General features: G+C 41.2%; 3 protein-coding genes and 1 non-coding gene across 4 annotated transcripts; 2 read left to right on the top strand and 2 right to left on the bottom strand.

Moving 5' to 3' along the window:
- Window positions 1-6523: 6523 nt before the first annotated feature.
- Window positions 6524-10371, bottom strand: LOC116250596 (thioredoxin-like protein CXXS1). Its single transcript, XM_031624342.2, has 3 exons — window positions 10044-10371; window positions 9847-9969; window positions 6524-9574 (listed from the first exon to the last, which is right to left on the bottom strand). The coding sequence occupies exons 1-3, from the start codon at window positions 10143-10145 to the stop codon at window positions 9425-9427; spliced, it is 375 nt and encodes a 124-aa protein (XP_031480202.1). The 5' UTR covers window positions 10146-10371; the 3' UTR covers window positions 6524-9424.
- A 4890-nt stretch (window positions 10372-15261) lies between these two features.
- LOC116246506 (U4 spliceosomal RNA) lies at window positions 15262-15413 on the top strand. Its single transcript, XR_004170694.1, has one exon. It is a non-coding gene; the product is annotated as a U4 spliceosomal RNA (small nuclear RNA).
- Window positions 15414-15788: 375 nt separating this feature from the next.
- Window positions 15789-18609, bottom strand: LOC116250582 (pentatricopeptide repeat-containing protein At5g39350). The gene has a single exon (XM_031624318.2). It carries the CDS (start codon window positions 17982-17984, stop codon window positions 15981-15983), a length of 2004 nt encoding a protein of 667 aa, XP_031480178.1. The 5' UTR covers window positions 17985-18609; the 3' UTR covers window positions 15789-15980.
- A 215-nt stretch (window positions 18610-18824) lies between these two features.
- LOC116250588 (photosynthetic NDH subunit of lumenal location 3, chloroplastic-like) lies at window positions 18825-20462 on the top strand. The gene is made up of 3 exons (XM_031624331.2): window positions 18825-19164; window positions 19771-20057; window positions 20172-20462. The coding sequence occupies exons 1-3, from the start codon at window positions 18882-18884 to the stop codon at window positions 20268-20270; spliced, it is 669 nt and encodes a 222-aa protein (XP_031480191.1). The 5' UTR covers window positions 18825-18881; the 3' UTR covers window positions 20271-20462.
- The last annotated feature ends 24 nt before the right edge of the window (window positions 20463-20486 follow it).

The raw sequence follows: 20486 nt of genomic DNA, 5'->3' as shown, positions 1-20486 counted from the left end.
GGGACTTTGTTTATGCCTTGGAAGGAAGCAGAGGGTTGGGTGCATGGGAAAGGGTGAGATTCTTTTCCCCTTCCTGTTGGCGGTGCCTTCACATTTTTCTAATGTACCGCAAGGTTGACGTTTGTTATGTTAGACTAAAAATTAGAAAGAAAAAATGTGAAGTTTACTGTCCGTGTTTGCTGATGTAATTGCCAAAAATTTGCGAAAAATGAAGTAATCTTTTTCGCGTTTAAGCTTCTTTTAATAGGGTGAAAAATGTCTCCGTCGACCATTTTTCCGTCACACGGCGAGTTTGAAAACATTTTAGAAAAGGGTTGATCCAATTTTCTCTGGATTTTCTTTACCAGAAAATTTTCAAATATAAGGAAATACGGGGAAAACGGGAAACAGATAATCGAAATCTCTCATTATTCCGTAGTCGACAATCCTAGCGTGGTAATTTCGGGGTCGAGTTCAGTACAGAGCGCAGGACCCGGAGACGTGTACGTGAAGGTGACGTGGGATTTGGGTTCGTACTTTTTAACGAAGATGACGCGTTCAGCTACGGAACGCCCCTTCCCCACGAATCGGTTCGGGTACTGACAGTGGCTGCTCGATCCACGTCCACACCAGAACCGGGTCGGATCCAATCAGATCTAGTTTCGTTGCTATCACATTTGGATTTGATCGCTGAATCGGGATGGGATTTGGTTCACATAAAATATTCAATATTATCCACACCGTTGACATGGAGATAGTGGAGTAAAGTGCGTACGCTCGGTCTGGGCTCCTCTTCTACTTCAAGTCAGCCAGCGTTTGATTTGAAAAAGAACTTCCCGTGGGCTGCCTTCATTCTTTGTGCTCGGCCGTTGACCTCAGTTCATTTTTATTATCGTATACTTGTTGTGGTTTGACATGCTCCTAAAAGTTTCTTCTACAAACATGACCTGATTTTCCCTCATTTCTCCACTCATACGCGTGATTTCCTTTACCGACTAAGAAATTTTACCAATTATTTTGGCATTTGCATCAGGAGTAGGATCATAAACGGATCAAATTCTGGATAGCAAAATGCATTAAAAGTGGAATGGAATACACTAGGAATCGACTAAATCCTGATCGAACCACCACCTGCAAGTTGCAACATGAGGGCAACTTTGTGCAATTGAAATGCCATAACTTTAGTGAGATGCAGAGAACGATGGTAAGTAAATTTGACACTTCTTACTTCTTATCGTAACCGCAGAGCAAGTTTTTTTTGTCGTTGTAAACAAAGAAAGAATCGACAACCCAAGTTGCCATTAAAAAAAAAAAACAAGATCTCCGAATATGCAGAATTAAAGTTGCACCTGAGGCTGCTGTGCAATCATTCTATTTCTGTGTGGCCCATCCATTGCAATCATACATCCATTCCGTGAAAGGAACACATGAACATCGAAACACGTAAAGAACCATGTTCGGCTGCTTCTCCGGCCCATAACCCGTGAGTACGCGAACAGTGACGATTTTCCTTCTAAGTGAAAATTTCACTCTCAGAAATTATCTCATTTATCTCTCTCGGTCGTTTGTCAACAGGAACACATTATTACTGTCATTTGAATTTGGCTCGAAAAAGTGAAACAGATTTATGAATGAAACAAAATCAACAGTAACATTCTGTTTCTGTTGCCAAACAGTCCCAAGGAGACCGGAGAATTTGATCTTTTCATTCGATATCTAGATCCTCTAATCTTTATCCGCAGGCGGCTGTAAGCTTTGGCCCTTCGACGATGAAAGGAGACGAAAAAGATTTGACATGAAGGTTAGCCAGTATGATTCTTATCCATGGTTTCGAGACTTTAGGAGTCGCGTCCCTTACTTTGTAGGATCATGGCTCCGTAATGCTGAATGTCAAATATTGTATTTTATGTCGTCTGCACTAGGCTACTTTACGTTTTCTTTTCTCTTTTCTAGACATCGACTCTTCATTTAATAGGTCGGCACTTTGAGAGGTAAACATAGAGTCAAGCCTGAATCCCATTCTTCATCAAAACAAGATAAGGATGTTAAAATCTGCAATATATGAAAGCAGTTCGTGAATATTTTCAGTTAAAATCTTCATGGGTTTGTTGGGTATATGATATTTCATCTTTATCCTGAGCAATATCTGTTCGACATCAGACTTCATCTTTATCGAGAAGTTTCTCGTGGAGTCCTTATTTTTTCCTTGATCTCCATCTCTTTTTTTTTTTTTCACAAAACAAGGCTGCAGCTTGATTAAACGGTATCGCGCTTCCATTTCTGCCACCTGCTCTTCACTCACATAATGATGTGCACTAATGCGCAAGAATATGAAGGCAATTCATAAGATTAGTGGTGCTTTTGGACATGAATCACTTTAATTTTTGATTCGGCATCGCGGCCTCAGTGAGCGATGGGTTTTGAATCATGTTGTTGCAGCATGCGTGTAGATTTTTAATGTACATCTACTACTGGCAATTCATATATTAATCAGTAGTGTTCTTCCATTGATGTTCAACTTTTAGTAATCAATTATTTTGAACAATGTTCATGCGTGTGCATTGGGTGAAAATACGTCTTCCCAGCTCGATAACCGATGACAAAACATGATTTTGTGTTGCATGCACGTTACCTATTCACCGTCCATTATCTAAATTTGTCCAACGATGGCCTTGCGTCCGAAGCAGGTTGCTTTCCATCACAAGCAACCATTTTTTGGCAGCTTTGTTGGAGAAGCGCAGCAATTTTTCAGCTAATAATGTTATAAATTTGGCCTTCCCTTCCTCTGGAGGCCTTCTAGAATATTAAATGATCCAACTATATAGGAGGAGCAGGTTAAATCCACGGCCATGCCATCCAAACACGCAGCCTGACGCAATGTGATTCTGCCCATATACAATATACTCTTACATGCCTCATGATATTGCATTGCATGCCCCTTCATTGCGTTGAAGGCCAAGCCAAAATAAGAAAGATTTTGCGTTTCCCTACAAGGACAAAAAGCTCAGGCACTATCCACCTCAAGTCGTGCCGAATTTCTTTTCCTCTCCTGGATCTCTCTCTTGAGGTATACTTGGTTTCATGAAGCGTAATAAAAAGGAATGATGCAGTGAGTATCGTCGTTTCAGACTCTACTTGGCATGGCAAGAGGAAGTTAGATTGCTCTAGTAATGAGTTAATGACAATAAACAACAAAAAGGGCGGTTATGGAATCAAGTAATTATAGATTACTCAAACTTAGACGAACCCTTTGAATTGCGACAGTCCTTGTAATAGATAATTTCAAAAATTAGCGAACTCTTTAATAAAAGAACGTCAGCAATTTTGAGAATCAGGTAAGCAGCATGAAGCCATTAGTTTTTTTCTAATTTTTTTTTTTTTTTAAATTGGAGCCTCAATAGGCAGTTGTTGGCAAAATTTATGCGGGTTTCCAAATTCATATTCCCCTTTTGCATTGCCATTAATTGCATCGTCGTATACAATAATGTTGTAGGTATGTGTCGTTCCGCGCTCACTATATATTAGTCAATACTTATCCTTACGCGTGGACCCGTTTCTTCATATTTCGAATTTATGAACTCCAAAAATAATTTATAGCATTTTAATTTGATTTAATATTTTACAAAATAGAATATGTATCGGCAGGGGCAGAGAAACAATTTTTTCTTGAAGGGCCAAAGTATGTATTTTAAAAATTCTATTTGGGAACAGAAAACATTTTGCAGTACTTTTACAGGGTTAGATCTTAAGCCAAATAACGTTCAACACGGGCCTACCCAATCCGAATGCGTTTTTTTTTTTTTTTTTTTTCAGTAGGCCCGACCTTGGCTATTCTTTCTTTTTTCGTTCTATGCTATCTCAGTGCAATAGTATCATACGGATTATGAACTGCCTTTCTTCTTCCTGTATATATTCAGTTTTTGCATGGTACTGAAGAAGGATGTATTGGCCTTTACCATGGCTACGTAGGAGCCGATGCAGCTTCTTCAAGTATGGCTATCGGCTAGCTTGTAACTATGGTCGTATGACGATCAATTCATCATCAGAAATTCTGAAGTCCTTCTTCATCGCTGATCTGTATTTTACTAGTCCTACCGCAGTTTTTGCGCCTCGACCACCAACTAAAGGTGGCAACTACACCAATGTGGGAGAGAGCAACGCGCAGCTCGTGCCCAAAATCAAACTTGGCCTTCACTGGTGGATCAACATTTTTGAACTCATCGGGACCATCCTTCATCATGGGAATGGTGCAACAATATGGTCCAGCCATGTGTCCTGATCAACTATTACTATTACTCCCTGGACTACTGGTATTTATTGCAACACCACGAGTCCAACAAGCAGAAGTTTATACTTCCAGTGACTTGTCATCTGATCCTAGTTTGCAATTTCCACCTCATGAACTTCTCCAACGATTCGTGAACCTCATGTCACAAATGTAGTAGTATATAGTTTTCAGAAGCTAATTTGGCAAGCAACCTCAAAGATTCATATGCTTGAACCCAATTGGCAAGTGATTGTTAGTCTAGAAGGAACGAAAGCCTCGTGGTATGCAAGTGGATTTCAAAGATTAAATATCATTTAGCCCACGTGATTGAAGGGGGAATTTTTCCTTATTGCTAAAGGATGTACTTTTACAGAACACCTTAGACATGAGCTCCAGTTGAATATCTAGTAAGCACTACTGTATTTCACGAATGCATGCTGCATCAAGTTTATGTTAATGCCTTTTTGCATATCGAAAACCTCAAATCAGGAAGTTTACATGGAGATGCCACTTAAGCTGTGTTGCATGCTAAACAAATCAGTGTACTACTAACTAAATGTAAGATTTATGGGCTCAAGCAGCAATTGAGGAATAATTAGTTTACCAATCACACCAACGAGATAGATATGTTCTCCTGCATCTCTGAATATGTATAAGTCGATCCAATCTGTGGGCTATTGTCGTCATCCGAGCATTGATTTTCAAAGTTCACCAAATATTCTTCTGGCATCCTTTGGCTTCCAGCATCGAAGGTAGCTTGTTGCATACTTTGGTGAATTGACATAATGGCATGTAGAATGTTAATTTGTAACGATGGTATCACTAAAAGAGTGAGGCCATGACCTCCTTCAAGTTCAAACAAGTCCAGCAACAGAGAATTTCACCTAGAAGCTTTAGGTCATCTCAAGTATCTGCTGGGCATTGAAATTGCTCGCTTCAAAAGATACATGGGCATCGAAGTGGAATATCGGTCCACTTCTTGTGAACTAAAAAGGATCTTCAATTGGACACCATCGCAACCGTCTCTTCAAGCACTTGTGGTGGTAATGAATGCCTGTTAAAATGTTGATTAACGCATTTCAAAACAATGGTCCAAGTACTTCGTTCTAGGTTTTGACCCCTGAACATTCGTGATCTGTACCATTCATTCCAGATCAATTTTTTCATCCGGAAGTGCACAAATTTCATACTACTAAATTGCACCCGCTCTACCTACTTAGCCACCATTTTATTAATTCAAACATCTTCTCGTATACAATGTGTTGCACCTTTTATGAGCCACATGTGTGAGCACTAAAACAGTCAGTGTGCAACTCATCTTTAACGAAAACAAAGATATCTAAACCAGGAACTAGGTGTGCGAAGGAATGGAATCCTTGCATAAATTCATTAATGGTTTATATTCGAGCTAGTCTGCAGATCATCAGGATCAGATTTGGACGCAGATCTTCCCAGATTTTTCATGGAAAAGGCCACGGCATGCAGACCATCAGGATCAGATGGTGTGTCAGTGTGGGCACAACGGACAATCACGAACTGCAGGTAGCCGGCTAAATTACTGACCACCTGCTGCTCCTTCATGAAACAAATTGGCCAACATGCGGTGGATGAAAGCGACCAGTCTCAAAATCACTACTCAGTAGAAGCGATTATAAATCATCTACCATTGGTAAATGGGGATGACCTGTCTCTTCATTTTCTTTTCTTTTTTTTTTTACTTTGTACATATTATACATTTCAATACTAGGTGTTCAAACTGGAAGCTGTTAGGTAACTTTGAGTTTTATATAATACAGAAGACTTGAATCCTAAGGTATTGTTCAGAACATTTCTTCAGATCAGATCAAGACTTGCATGATTGATCTTAGATTAAGAGCAATTGAAATGAAATAAAAAATTTCAATGAATCTTCATTCTCATTCCTTTTTCCCTCTCCTGTCAATTCAGATGGGGATTCAAATATGCCGCATAGAACTTTAGTTCCGTTTGGGAAAAAAAAAGCCACAAATTGCTCAGCCTCCTAAAACTCCAATTGGAATGCCAGCACAAAATTTGGCACAGCGGGTTTCAGTTTAAGTAACTCAGCTCAAATTGGCTCATCTTCCACGGTGGTAAGCCTCTGGGTGAGCTCGGACGCCCAATAACACACAGATTACAGCGTGGATAATGTCAGGACATGAAAGCAAACAGTGCTTCTTAACTCGGCCCCCAAAAACATCACTTTCATTTGTTAGTCAGTAGCTTTCAGTGTACTAATCATGAGAAGTTCGCCCTCAGTGAGACCAAACAAGCGGCAAATCAGCACATTCTCAAATAAAACCCCCGTTACATCAAGCATAAAAATTGAGACCTAAAACTGAAAGTATCAAATTAAAGAAAAGGCCCTCATTTGCACATTCTCAAATTTCACGGCCATTTACATCAAGCATGAAAAGTGAGACCCAAAACTGAAACTATTAAGACAACCCATGCATTATCACCTCACAATCTCAAGCCCCAAAAGCAATCAACACCAACATCCAGACAAATGAAAAAACAGATCTAAACAAACCCTCCAATGCCAAAGAAGGATTGCCAGAGAGAGAGAGAGGCTTTGTACAAGAAAAAGAGGAGGAAAGAAGACAAGGGGAAGGTGGGGGTACCTGGCTCAAGGAGGCACTGGACTAAGGGCGCTACCAGCTTGAGGGCCAGGGGGCGTAGGAGTGCTAAAGGGTGGTGCTGCTGCTGCGGTTGCTGGGATGGGTTGAGGGTAGAAAGATGGAGGGGAGCACCTGTTGCCTTCACATTGTTGTTGGCGGCTCTTGTGGTTGGGCTCGTGGCGGACCCAACGGAACGCCACTATCATTCCCACAATCACCAGAACCACTACTATCCCTATGAAGATCTTTGAAGCCTTCCCCACATAGCACATTTTCGTTAGCCCTCCTCACTTCCAACCCCCTTGCAGAACTCGTAACTCCCTTTCTAGTTGCTTCTTCTTCCTCGTCTCTCTTTCTTCACTTCCTCAACAGAAGAAAATTGAAATGATAGATCGAGTTAATGGCTCCTCTTGGAGGGGAGAAGAGAAACGGCAGTTCCCTCTGGAACGCCTCTCTGTCTGTCTCCCTCTAAGTAAAGAGTGGTAAAAAGCAGAGATGGGGTCACGGGAAAACACATGGAGTAAAGCAAAGGAAAAATGCCAAAAGGCTAAAAAGGGGACTGTACTTACGGAATTGCAGGTGGAGATTCCACTGTACCCCTTTCCCAGAGGGACAAAAGTGCGTCTATCATTTCCTTTCAATGTCCAAGTAACTTCAGATATAGCTAAAGCCGATAGCTCGGTCCAAACGAGAGACGCATTAATGACCATAACATGAGACTAATCTCAATCGAGGGAATTAAATGAGGATGGAATCAGACGTACCCTGCTCGTCAGACTTTCTGATTTCTATATTAAAGTGGAGTTGCAAGTGCAGAAACCAGCTTAATTAGAACAACGTCGCTCATAAAGCACCCAGCTAAGCTACAACTTGGCCTATGATCCCTACATCCGTAATTTGGAAAATTGAACTGCATGTCTATCTTCGGAAAATGAGCAGACTGTAAACGAACGTAAAAGGACTGAGTGGGCTCTGTGTCTGACATGCCAGATATCACACTGATGGAAAATGGTGCGGATGAGCTTCAAGACTGCCCTTTCCAACACAGGAGAGTATTTACACAACACTGCTGTTCTCAGTTGCCCCACGACCTGAACATCGACAAACCCGAGGTCCGTAGGCCACAGTAAGAAGAATAGACTAGGAGGGACACTGTCATCGCTGAAAAGGACTGAATCCCCACTAGTCCGCAGAGGAACGTAACCAAAGACTCACAGTCTGCCAGCCATGGATTTGCAGTCATTCATCTTTTATAGTGGTCACCTACATCTGTACACAGTATTGCTCTAACTGATGCACACAGACGCCAAACCAGAGCCATAGAGGCAGCCCCACTGTCCATAGCCATCACCTATAACCGGGCTACAAGCACGGATAGAGGGTGAAGCCTATTATCCAAGCTTCTGTTTGAGCCCACGAGGAAGTTCCGTCCAGAACACGACTGACAAAAAGTTTTGGCCCGTGTCAGGGGATATGGCCCGGCCAACAGCCGGCATCATATAGTTAAACCTGCGGGCCAAGACCCTAGCAATACTCTAGATATATATCACTTTTCATCTTAGTCGTATCAGCCGGGATTCGTAGGCACCTGCTGTGTACTTGTATTCAAAATTCTTTCACAAAAAAAAAATATATTATTAATATCCTGATGCAGTACAGAGTCCTTTGTATTTTTATCGATTGATAGATGATATAATCTTTCTGAAAAAAGTAGGATACCCAGAAAAAGTAGCCCCTGAAGTTGTAGCATTTTTAAGTTTCAATGCCTGGCTATGTTTTACTACAGCTTTTCTCCAAGGTTCGTAACCTTTAATTTCTCTTTTGAGATGTATTGGGCGAGTGAAATTTCATTCACGCATGCATGCTCATACAACTACAATCAAACACAAAGGTAATTCGGGAAGAATAGTCACACTTTGTATCTGGATGCTATATTCAAGGGCCGGGTTATGGATCAAGAGCTCAGGTCTGATATCAAATTAATATTCTGAACATAACTGATTTGATTGTGTCTTCCCCTTTAATGCTCACTTCAACATCTCCCGAACCTTCTCGTAGTCCACATGCACAGGCGGTTTTGGGTTTTATAGAACCTATTACGTGGTGACCATAATTATAGTTACTTTATTGAAATTTACGATTATTATGAAAGCATTGGATTCCCCCCTTGCGCGAAAGACATTTATAGTTATAAAGCACAATAGACGAGAAAATTTGAAAAAAAGAAGAAAATAAACTTGCGGCTTATTTAGAAACAAGGAAGTGATCTTCTCTCCTAACACCAAATATAATATCGAGTATATTCTTCCTCGCATTCTAAATTCACACGCCTCTCACGAAAGCATAGGAATGGAGACGAAGTTCTCGAGCAAATCGATATCAGGTTAAATATTCATAAATAAACAAATAAAATACCAAGTTTACACCATATTATGTACGAACTTTACATATTAAACATACATAACACATCAATACAAGGTCCGCAGAGCCATGTGAACACTTCCCCATGTAAGCAGACGTAAAAGACACGCATCGAGTCTTAACTATGTGCACGAAAAGACTGAGCAAACGACGCAACCCTTCTCTTAATCTCATCTGGATTAGCACCGACGATCTTATCCACCTGGTTTGCCCCATTAAAGAATATAAATGTTGGCATAGCCTTTACCTCCATCTTCGATGCAACCCCCTGATATATACAAGGAAACACGCATTATTTTGGCATAAAGATACACCACCTTCTGTTTCGGCTTTGAAAATCACTACCGTAAGTGGTTGATTTTAGAGGCTAGAGCAATTCTTGTTGAAAACATATGTTGGCACACATGGTTGAATTTGTTAACGTATATAAATCAAGATTGCCGGTTGAATGGTTGACAAAATTTGGGTCATGCAGTGATTAAGCAATCAATATTATGAAAGATGAATTGTGGTTCTCGTGATTTGGGAAATGCAGGGTACCTTGACTTCATCAACATCGACCAAGAGAAAGAGAATATCTTGGAAATTCAGAGCCAGCTCCTCGAAGAAATGCTTCATAGCAATAGACGGCGCACACCAAGATGCAGTAAAGTGAACCACAACCTGGAACAGAGAATTGATGGATGAGAATCTCGACAGAGAAAGACGGCAGGAGAGAAAAAGATCTAATGATTTACAGGGCAGGATTGATCTTTGGCTTGAGACAGGAAGAATTCCCATGACTCTTCTGATTCTACTCTGAGGACCCTGAACTTTTGGAGCTGCGCCTGAGACTCCATGATGAACACCCACCAAATATTTCAGAACTTTGGGCAGGCAAGAGAAGGCCTAGAATTTATAGGGGAGGGGAAGAGTCGGCAGAGGGGGGTTTTGTGGTTGGTAGTCGGGATCAGGAATCCATAGTTTTTCTCTTTCCCACCTTCAACAGGTGGTTACGATGAGAGGGTGCTCACGTATTACAGATGCGCCTTTATCCTTCCCACTACCCAACAATAAACAATGATTTTGGATGCATCGCGACTGCCAACTTGAAATGAAGCCTAGCCCATGAAAAAGGAGTAAAGAACGTAGATAAACAAACACAAAAACACCCCACTTGCTTTTTGATGACTTAGTATTCCCAGTCTAAATTCATTGAGCACAAACATGCAGAGGAGGAATCAGGGGCCACAGCATTCGATTTAGTGGATTTTGACCTGTCATACCTTTGTTTACACCTAAAATAATTACAATTTAAGATGCTTGATTGTATGAAAAGCAAGTAGGCAACGCTTTTCAATATATCTGTAAATACTTTTATTTGTGGTTTACAGATTTCTTCAATCGTTGGAAACCGAACTAGAAATTCTTGATGACATATGAATTAACACAATTTCGAGGAGCCGACGCCAGATGCTGATCCAGAGGATTATAAGAACCAATGGCTGTGTCATCATCACTGAGCCAATCATAAGCATGGATTCCTCTTTTTCAATATTCTAGTTATAATATCTTCTCGATTATCCATGTCTTGTCAGGTTGAAGACCGGACCCACTTTAGGTTTAGGGATTAGGTTGTCAATTGTTCAACTTCGTCCTATTGTGTTAGGACAGCAGTGAGTGAGGAGAGAAGAAAATATCTGCCATCCTTTCCTTTTCTACCTTCTTTTGCTTCCGTACGTAATCTGTTTTTGTCGATTTTGCAATATGTGATGACGCAGAAGCATCAATGGTAAAATCTTCAAATTCCCTGTTATAATATCATGCCTTACGCAGATATATCTGACAATTTATACGTATTTTCTGAGAATCCGATCATGGCAATCATGTCTCTGCATTTTATTTTCAAACAAGCACAGTATGATGAAGAGGTGCAATTGACATCCAGAAGAAGCCGCATTTACAAACTTTATGTGCAGTTACATCTTAGAATCCCTCGATTACTTTTTTATCGCATTTGGCCATATACATGTCAACCAAGTCGGCTGCAACCAGCATCTGATCAAAATAAAACCTTGTTATCATTTGTGACCAAGAAAACTTTTTCCTATTTATAACAAGGCTTTATCCTGAAATAACATGTGCGTCGCTTTTCTTTAATGACAAGGAGGGACAAAACGTTGATGGGTCTTCCTCCTCTTCACAAGTAAACTCTGGTTGGGCCTCCATCACCATCCAAACTGTCATGTTATTTTCCCTTTTCCGGTGAATGGATCTCTTCTTATTTTAAGTTCTATTAAGTGATCTGCCCCTTCAATCATTCAACTCAATGTTTGTGCAAACAAGAGAAGCTGTACCCTTAAAATGTATAATTACCACATGTTGTAAGTAGTGGCAATAATGCGTGAAGGGTTAAGTTAAAGATTTTGGATATCTGCCCCTGCTTTATGAAGGTGTTGTCGTCATAAGGTTTGTTGGTCATCCCTCATTCTCATCATCCGCCTTCAACTCAAAAAGGTACATTACGAATATAGAAAAGGAGCAATATAGAAAGGGAGGCTTAAGACATGTTGTTTTAAATCTCTTTCAAACATTTTTCCTTTTATATATATATATATATATATAACATGCATGTGAAGCTTTGTAAATTATCGGTTAAATGGATGGGGTGTAATTTGTTCACATAGTTTTCATATTTATTTAAAATAAGATATGTGTATATATATTTTGAGGTGGACTCATCAACCACTAGTTCAAGCCAACTCATAATGAATGGTTTTTATACCCTCAACCAGCTGGAGAAGAAACCAATCTGGGATCAGATTATTGCAAAATTTTGACCAAAAAAAGGAGAAAGAAAAGAAGAAAGCGGCCACATGCATGATTTTTTTATCACTCTGTCCATATCAGAACTTGCACAATTAGTTGCTGCCATTCTCACCGCCTGTTCTCCACTCATTTTCAAACAAGCAATCTCATGCGGGAACGCACGGTCAATCACGATCAAACAATAGATGGCGTTGATGTTAAAGATCACATCGATATCTTTTTCTTTTCTTTGGGTCAAATGATTCAAGTCACCTGCTTTGAGTTAGAAATAAGAATGTACTGTTTGAACTGCAGAATGACATTTTAAAAATGTTTTATCCCTTCCCCGCCAATAATTATTGGAAATCAATAACCGATCGAACAAAAGTTTAAGTGCAAATGTGTAGAATTGCAGATAAGCACCACCGGTTCATATGATTGATTCATATAATTTTGTAAAAGATGCGCTCAGCAATGTGGTAATAAGAGCTGAGATTTAAATTATTGCTGAAACCCGACGAGCTTAATTTAGCAACTATTGAAATGACACAATTTTATAGCTCGAAAATCATATATTCCAATTTAAAAAGACAATGGGAGAATCTGTTCTTATCAAATCTACCAGACGAGTCATATCTACACGATCAGATTTAGCCAAAACAACTTCGAAGTAGTGAAATCTGGAGACTCCTTGCCTAACCATTTTTAGCACCTCAAGTCTCAACTACAATGAGTACCATACGATCAGATATGTAATCAGCAGCTTCGCGATTTTACCATATGTATGGCTCCCGAAATGGCTGGACAGGTCAGTGGGGAACAAAATTCTTCATAAATTCGATTTAGCACATTAGCGGTTCTGTTTTGTGGCAGGCAGGCGACGTACCAAACAAGTTTGCCAATGTTTCTACTAAAAACCAATATTTATTATAAATAAGCCCATACTGACAAGAGTGCATGAGTATTTCTGTTGTATAAAGAGGGAAACAACACTGATTTTCCAGAACAGAGAATGACTACAGCTCATTCATAACGCAATGCGGGAGGAAAATCCTCCAGCAGGCGTGGTTCTAGGCTCAGAATGACCACAAATATCCTTGGAAGGATTTTTTAGGATAAAATTTTATAACTTTGGTTTCAGAATTGGCCCTCGTGCTGAAAATTCCTCGTGCTGATTGCATTTTTCCATCTTCCGTTATATAGGTCGAAAATTTTATTAAAAAGATTTAATGAAAATGAAAACGATATTCATTCCTTTTCCATTAAAAACAAATCAACTTACAGGGACAACATGAACGATGTTGCTCGAACAAAGTCTGCGCAAGATCCCGCATTGAAATTTATTCACAAGTCGTCTGCATGATCACACGATAACGGCAGTCTGATCTTTCCTAATCCGTGATTGGCAGCCTGTACAACTGTGAAGGTTCTCGAGTCATTCACGAAATTTCACAGGATGAGAAATTTACTTTGTTCTCAATGCAGTGGAAGAATGAGCATTTGGCATCAGTCAAGTTTCACAGATGACAAAACTAAGAACACAACCACATTCACATAATAACAGAATTCAGGAAAGGGCTTTTAGGATCTTTTCTCTCCAGAGTCGTTCAAATTGCATTTCTGCGAGTGCGCTTCCCCTTCCAAGAACCTGCAGTTTCAACTATCTTCAGCAGTGAAAAGGCAAAGATCAAATTCATATTATGAAAACAGTAATGATTTGGTTGAATACAGCACCAAAAGATCAATCAAATTTACATTGTAGAATGGTCAGTTTGTTCACAGGCTGAACCAATTAGAAGGAGTCGGTAAGCACTCGTGCCAAATTATGTTATTCTATTTGTCATACCACTAGGATCTATCAATATTTCTAACGTTTAAATTTCTGAAAGCTATTCCTCACCAATTGCTCACAAATACGAAATACTTGAGCAGCTTGATGTCATAGGACAAGAGCATCTAAACAGTATGATCGGGCTTCTTATACAGAATTATTTGAACTAGCTCGGGAGTACGGATGCAAAATGCAGGCAACCATGCTTCTTCATGGTTCGCAGGAAGCAGGATCAATCCCAAAATGGGGTTTTTTCACATTAGTGAATCAAATTCAAACATATTTTTTGTTTTTTACAAACAAATGTGGTCACAGGTACGAAGAATGTCCAAGTTTCTGCCTTTCTGGTTGATGAACCAATTTTTCATAAGGATGTCATAGAAACATAGTTTCACATATCCACAGCTATCTAATTGAGAGCAAGCTCGAGCAGGAATTTGCGGAAATTATTTGCGTGGGAAACGCACAGTAAGCATAAGTCATAAACTTACGGTTGAATGTTGAAGCTTCAATTAATCTGAGAGAAACGCAATATGAAAAGCAAATAATGCATCTTATATGCAAGTTTTCAGGACAAATGCCAAGATTGTGAGAAGTGCTTAATCCCAGGGTCCCCTTCTTAGAGCTCAACCCACACAAGAAATTTGAAGAGTTCTTTACCAAGACAGCACCGCCGGATCCATTGGTGTTGATACACAAGGAATACCCATCTGCACCGAAACCAGCAGACGCGGTTGCAAGTTGTTGCATCGACAGGGACGCAACTAATCTTACCATATGAATTTTTAAACCGAGAAAAGAGAAAAAGAAATTCACCAATTGAATCTCCATTTCCAGCATATACATTCAGCAGTTTTTTGACCTGGTTAGAGGCCTGCATATAAAGCCTTCAATTCAGAGAGGATCAAAAGTTGCGATGTCCCTGTTTCTCTCCGATAGCATAAACCGGTAAGTGTAAGGAAAAGCAGAATCTCCATTCGGTAGTTCCTTATTGAAAACATCAGGAGTGGGCAACCAGATTTCTGTCGTAGCTCCTTCAAAGCAATTTCACGGCGACATGAACATCGGCGAGTGAGCATGATTCGTTTGTGTGTTTCTTGTTGCAGAAGGTCGCGCGATGGGGCAAGAGCCGAACGCGCAGACAGCCGACAGAAGAAGCGGGAAGAGGCGGTGGTCGTTTTGAGGGGTAACTGCCTAACTGGCGCTTGAATATTTAGTCCTGTCTTGGCGAGTGACTAGATGGAAGTAGGTCGGGGTTTAGTCCTGTATCGATGGATGACGAGATGGAAGGGGGCGGGAGAGAGTATAAAATTACTTGATAGGGGGAAGTAGAGGGTATCTTTGCGCTTGGGGCAATGACGCAGCTAGTGAGGTTAAACCGAGGCGCGTCAATTGCTGGTTGAAAACTATTTCCAAACCCCCTCTAAGGCCTGGGTTTGGCCCAGGCTTTGGAGAATTTCTGGAAGGGTCCCCTTTTTAAGGGTAAACCCTACAATGCTGTAACTAAATCTTTTACAAAGCGCCTCCCTTTGACGCCTTTATGCCATCCAGAGAACCTTTCGTAAGAGGTAATGCTTCCATTTCTTTCCCAGGCCATTCTACGTGCAGTAGATAATTTGTTCTGCGATAGCGTGAAATCACCCTCATGCGATAAGAAAAAAACTGAGCGAAGTTCTCCCTACTTTTCTCATTCTATTCAAAGGGAGTATGATGAATATTAAACAAAACGACCGAAGTTTTCTGAATCTTGGTGTAAAAACCGCCAATAAGCTTAAATCCTTTGTTGCCCAAAAAGAGATCTTGTTTAATCTTGGTCACTCGCATTTTTTGGAACCCTACAGGGCAATGAAAATCTGGACGAGGATACCACAAAAGGAAAACTGATTGATATGTTGGGGACTTTTATGGCACATCAAAATCAAGGGCGAGGGTGCCACAAACAGAGCTGTTGAAATTCTGTGGGGGAGGAGATTGACTTCCATGACCCTGAGATCAGGGTCTCATGTTGTACAAGAAATTCCAGAAACATGTGAGCCGCTTTCCACACGCTTTTCTTTCAGTACTCGTTTGCAACTTGGCAGGCAATATTTCTTTTCAACTCTATCATACTGCATCCGGGGGTCTTCCTCAACCCCCTTTCTCTCATCAAACCTCTTAAACGCTCTGCGTCTTCCCACCTCCCTGCTGCAGCATAGACGTTAGAGAGCAAGACGTAGTTTCCTGTGTTCTCTGGTTCCATTTGGAATAGGTGGTTAGCTGCCAATTCGCCAAGCTCAACATCCCCATACAGCGAGCAGCCACCAAGCAAAGCACCCCACACTGCATAGTTGGGAGAGAACGGCATTCCTCTGATCAGCTCATGCGCTTCCTCGAGTCGACCAGCACGAGCAAGCAGATCAACAACACAGGCATAGTGATCAGCAGTGAGCTCCCTATCATAATTCTTCATCATGAACCGAAATATATCCAAGCCCTCTTCCAATAGTCCACCATGGCTGCAAGCTTGTATTATTGATGTAAAAGTGATTTTATTTGGATCTAAGCCAGACTCTATCATTTGATTGAACAGGCAAACAGCAGCCTGCCCATCGCCATGCATCCCGTAGCCTGAAATGATTGCACTCCAGGCGACGACATCCCTCTTGCTCATTCCATCGAAGAGCATGCGTGCAGAGTCTAGGCTGCCACCCTTCATATACACATCAATGAGCCCTGTGCTGATTTCCATGGCTGAGCTGAACCCCGTTTTGATTAAATGGCAATGCATGTTCTCTCCCTGTTTTAAATCTGCTATACTGGCATATGAAGGTAGAACTGACACCACCGTTGCACGATCGGGATCCACTTTCTCCAAAAGCATTTGCTTAAAAAGAGCCACAGCTTCCGTTGCTAGCCCATTTTGTGCATACCCACCGATGATCGCATTCCATGGAACAGTTCTCCTTCTAGAAGTATTCATGAACAAGCGATGCCCAACATCGAGATTTCCACTCTTCAAGTACATGTCAATCAATGCAGTTTCTACAAAAACATCTGAATGTAGTCCGTTCCTAACTGAGAAACCATGTATGCATTTCCCGTAGTTTGAGAAAGAAGCACTTGCGCAACCGGACAGAAGGCAGGATAGAGTCAGTGAATTGGGCCTTACATTTGAGATTTGCATCTCGCAGAAGAGTGAAAGTGCATTGTCAATCTCGCCCTTCTGGACATAGCCATCAATCAGGGCTGTCCATGAGACAACATCTCTTTTGGGCATCGCATCGAAGATATGGCGCGCATCCTTTAAACATCCGCACTTTGCATACATATCTATCAAACAGTTTTTCACTGACAGGACATTAGCAAGTCCCAATGAGTCAACTAATTCGTGAATTTCCTTCCCTTTCTGCAAATTCTGCAACTGTGAACAAGCTGGCAGAACACCAACAAAAGTTACAGCATCGCAATCAACAGCAGTATCTTTCATCAAATCATACATCATCAAAGCTTCCTCAGAATGCCCATTCTGAAAATACCCGGAGATCATAGTGTTCCAGGATACCACAGTCCGCACGGGCATTGTGTCGAACAACTGGCGTGCGTCGCTCAGACAACCACACTTCATGTACATATCCAAAATCGAGTTGGCCACAATCGGATTCAATTCATACCCATCATTCCTCGCATCGAGATGGAACTTCCTCCCTTCTTTAATGGCGGATAGGCATGAACTAGCCTTGAACAAGAATGGGTATGTGAAATTATCAGCAGGAATCCCCTCACAATTCATTCTTTCGTACCACAGAAAAGCCTTTCGAGGATGCCCATTTGTTGCATACCCTCTAATCATGCAGTTCCAAGCATATGAATTCTTAGTACCCATTTTCTCAAACAGCGTTTCGGCGACGATCATGTCGCCGCAAAGCGCATACATTGCAGTAAGAGCTACGTCCAAGGCGTCCAAGTGAAGTCCTGAAACGATCACATTGGCGTGCACTTGCTTTCCACTTGAGAGGTTCCTGGCTTCCCCCGCTTTCCTCAATAGAGAAATGAGAGAATGTGAAAGAGAAGGTCTTGTCATGGTAGGATCTGGTGATCTTACAGGAGAGATTGCTCATAGTTGTTTGGGTTGTTGGATGAACGAGTCACCTCTTTGATTGAACACTTCGACCGGCCTTTCCTTCTTATACTTTGAGTTTTCAACTTCCCAGGGACAGCGAGAAGCATCAACTACTCACCGGTTATCATTTTTCATAGGTTAAGAAAGGCCATCGCGACAACGCGAACACTCGTACAAACAGGCAAACGTCTAAAGGACCAAGAAATACCGATCCCCAAGTGACCTAGTTGTACTTCGACTCTCTGGTGGCTTCAACCGGAACAGAGTTGCGGAGTTGCCCGCCATTACGGTTCCCGAGACTTCTTAGAGGGAATTTCGCATACATGAAAATCAACCTCTTCACAGGCATGAAAGAACTGCTTTAATATTAGAATGTGCTTATTTTGACACTTACAATGTTGTTATTTTCTCCATGACATCTGAAAAGCTGTTGGCCGGTTGCACTTTATATGTAACATATTTACGATATGATTGAAGAAAACTAGCTAAAGCATTTTTATCGAGTTACTATTGCGGTAAAGAATAAAAAATTGATACCTTTGAATTTATTTGGACCGATTGAATTTTTTGAAAACTAGTACTTCGACATTTTATTAGCTTTGTAAATCTCACAATAGGATCAAAGCATCAATATCTACCAACATCTATAAATGAGAATCAAATTTAGTTGCACGAAATACTCTTCAGAACAGTATTACGAACTATTTTCCCACATACAACAGGCCATGTGATTTTCAACATCCGAAACACCAAAGTAGATAAGCGGGGACCCACATACTGCTTGTGGCGACCAACCATTCATTTAGAGAAGGTAGAGGAGGCGTCCTCTGCACATCCCCTCCGCAACCCACAGCAAGAATGAGGGGAACTGCTGAAACAGTTCTTCAGTCGGCAAGTAGGATCATCCCAAACAAACTCGTAAGCACCGGGAGGCGCAGGTGCCCAAGGTTTCTTGCACAAAGCCAACTTCAAAAGCCGGACACAGATGACGGGGCTCCGCACACCACAAGAAGAGCTGCTGCACTCAGCCTGGCCACCGTCACACTCTCCGGCCAGCTGAGTACTGCAAAGTCGCTAGCTGAAGAAGGAAGGCGGTTCTGGTTGGATGGCCTTTTGGACACTCTTCCTCCCGTTTCTAACAGTTCGTACCTTGCTGACTGTTTTTTCTTATACAAGTTATAGGTTATGTGCGTTATCCCCGCATGTGAGGGTGTTTGGGTTTCTTCGGAGATTTGTCATGCCAGTGGCATTTCATAATAGGTGATTCTTTTGGGACTGCTTAATTTTTAAAATCTCTATGGATGGACTTATGTTTTACACGACAGTTGTGTCAAAACATCTTTTAGTTTACAAACACTTTTCTTTTTCGCGATGTTATTAGGTGAGCTGGGTTAGGCAGGACTTAGCAGTTTATGCCAAACGATGCACAGTAGTTGAACTCTTGATCTCCTTCAACTTGAAGGTATTAAGCCCAACATTGTTTGCCAAGTGGAAGGATCTGCTCTGGTTTACATTCCTTATTTGAGCTGCTAGTTGGCAAAGAGATGCCAACCCAATTGATTGAACAATCCAACTCCCAAACAGTGGATATGATATTAAGTAGCTTCTACCCAACCCTTGCTCTTGGGACCGTACGGGAACTGACATGCTAGTGCAATGTATAGGCCCCCAATGAAGGAAATGAAAAAGACACGCACACACACACAAGAAAATTGCTGATACATTGTGCCTATGAACATGCTTGCAGAAATAAACAATGAAGAGACAGGAACACGGTCTTTTCTCAAACAAGGAATTTACATGGCGAAGGTTGGGCCCAAGGGCAGTGCGTACAGACTAAAGAAGACTGCTTTCGACCTTCTGGGCATGGGGGATATCATAGATCAAGATGCATGGGGATATATAAGAAAGTATTTGCGCCTCAAGTCCACATTCATGTACTATGACTTCGACAAAGTTATTACCGCAGCTCCGGCAGACGAAAGGGAAGGACTTACCAATCTTGCTAACAGATTATTTGACAATGTTGAAAAGGCAAGTACAATAAATCATCTGAAGCAACATTACCAAAAAATTTTGAGCTGATATTATAAGAAAGAAGCATCATTTTTTTTCCTCTGACTATTGGCGTCCCCTTGAATGTGGCAGTTGGAGGTTGCAATAAAGTCGCGCAGTGTTCCTCAAACGAAGTCTTGCTACGAGGAGACCAGTAGGATCCTGGAAGAGGTGATGGCACAAATGGCTTAAACTGGAAGAGGAGGTCGTGTTTGCTTGATTAAAGTGCCACATGCAAACTGGAGTTTAACAGGGAAAGACCTATACCATTTCTCCCTCTCTGTCTCTCTCACACACATCTTCTTAGCTGCCTATCAATGAAGTGAAAAAATAGAGATCGTTTTCACAAAAGTGAGAGAAGTTCATCCGTCTAGTTTAGCTGCCTATCGATGAAGTGTTTTTCCTTAG

The sequence above is a fragment of the Nymphaea colorata genome, chromosome 1, assembly GCF_008831285.2.
Source record: "Nymphaea colorata isolate Beijing-Zhang1983 chromosome 1, ASM883128v2, whole genome shotgun sequence".
NCBI lineage: Eukaryota > Viridiplantae > Streptophyta > Magnoliopsida > Nymphaeales > Nymphaeaceae > Nymphaea > Nymphaea colorata.
This window is presented reverse-complemented; position numbering and strand designations above follow the sequence as displayed.

Excerpts from the sequence above, each read along its gene's own strand:
- LOC116250596 (XM_031624342.2), bottom strand. The coding sequence starts at position 10,145 with ATGGAGTCTCAGGCGCAGCTCCAAAAGTTCAGGGTCCTCAGAGTAGAA. Across the intron at positions 9,970-10,043 it reads CCAAAGATCAATCCTGCCCT|GTTGTGGTTCACTTTACTGC; the intron begins GTAAATCATTAG and ends TCTCTGTTCCAG. Across the intron at positions 9,575-9,846 it reads TCGATGTTGATGAAGTCAAG|GGGGTTGCATCGAAGATGGA; the intron begins GTACCCTGCATT and ends TGTATATATCAG.
- LOC116250582 (XM_031624318.2), bottom strand. The coding sequence starts at position 17,984 with ATGACAAGACCTTCTCTTTCACATTCTCTCATTTCTCTATTGAGGAAA.
- LOC116250588 (XM_031624331.2), top strand. The coding sequence starts at position 18,882 with ATGAGGGGAACTGCTGAAACAGTTCTTCAGTCGGCAAGTAGGATCATC. Across the intron at positions 19,165-19,770 it reads TCTTCCTCCCGTTTCTAACA|AAATAAACAATGAAGAGACA; the intron begins GTTCGTACCTTG and ends ACATGCTTGCAG. Across the intron at positions 20,058-20,171 it reads TATTTGACAATGTTGAAAAG|TTGGAGGTTGCAATAAAGTC; the intron begins GCAAGTACAATA and ends TGAATGTGGCAG.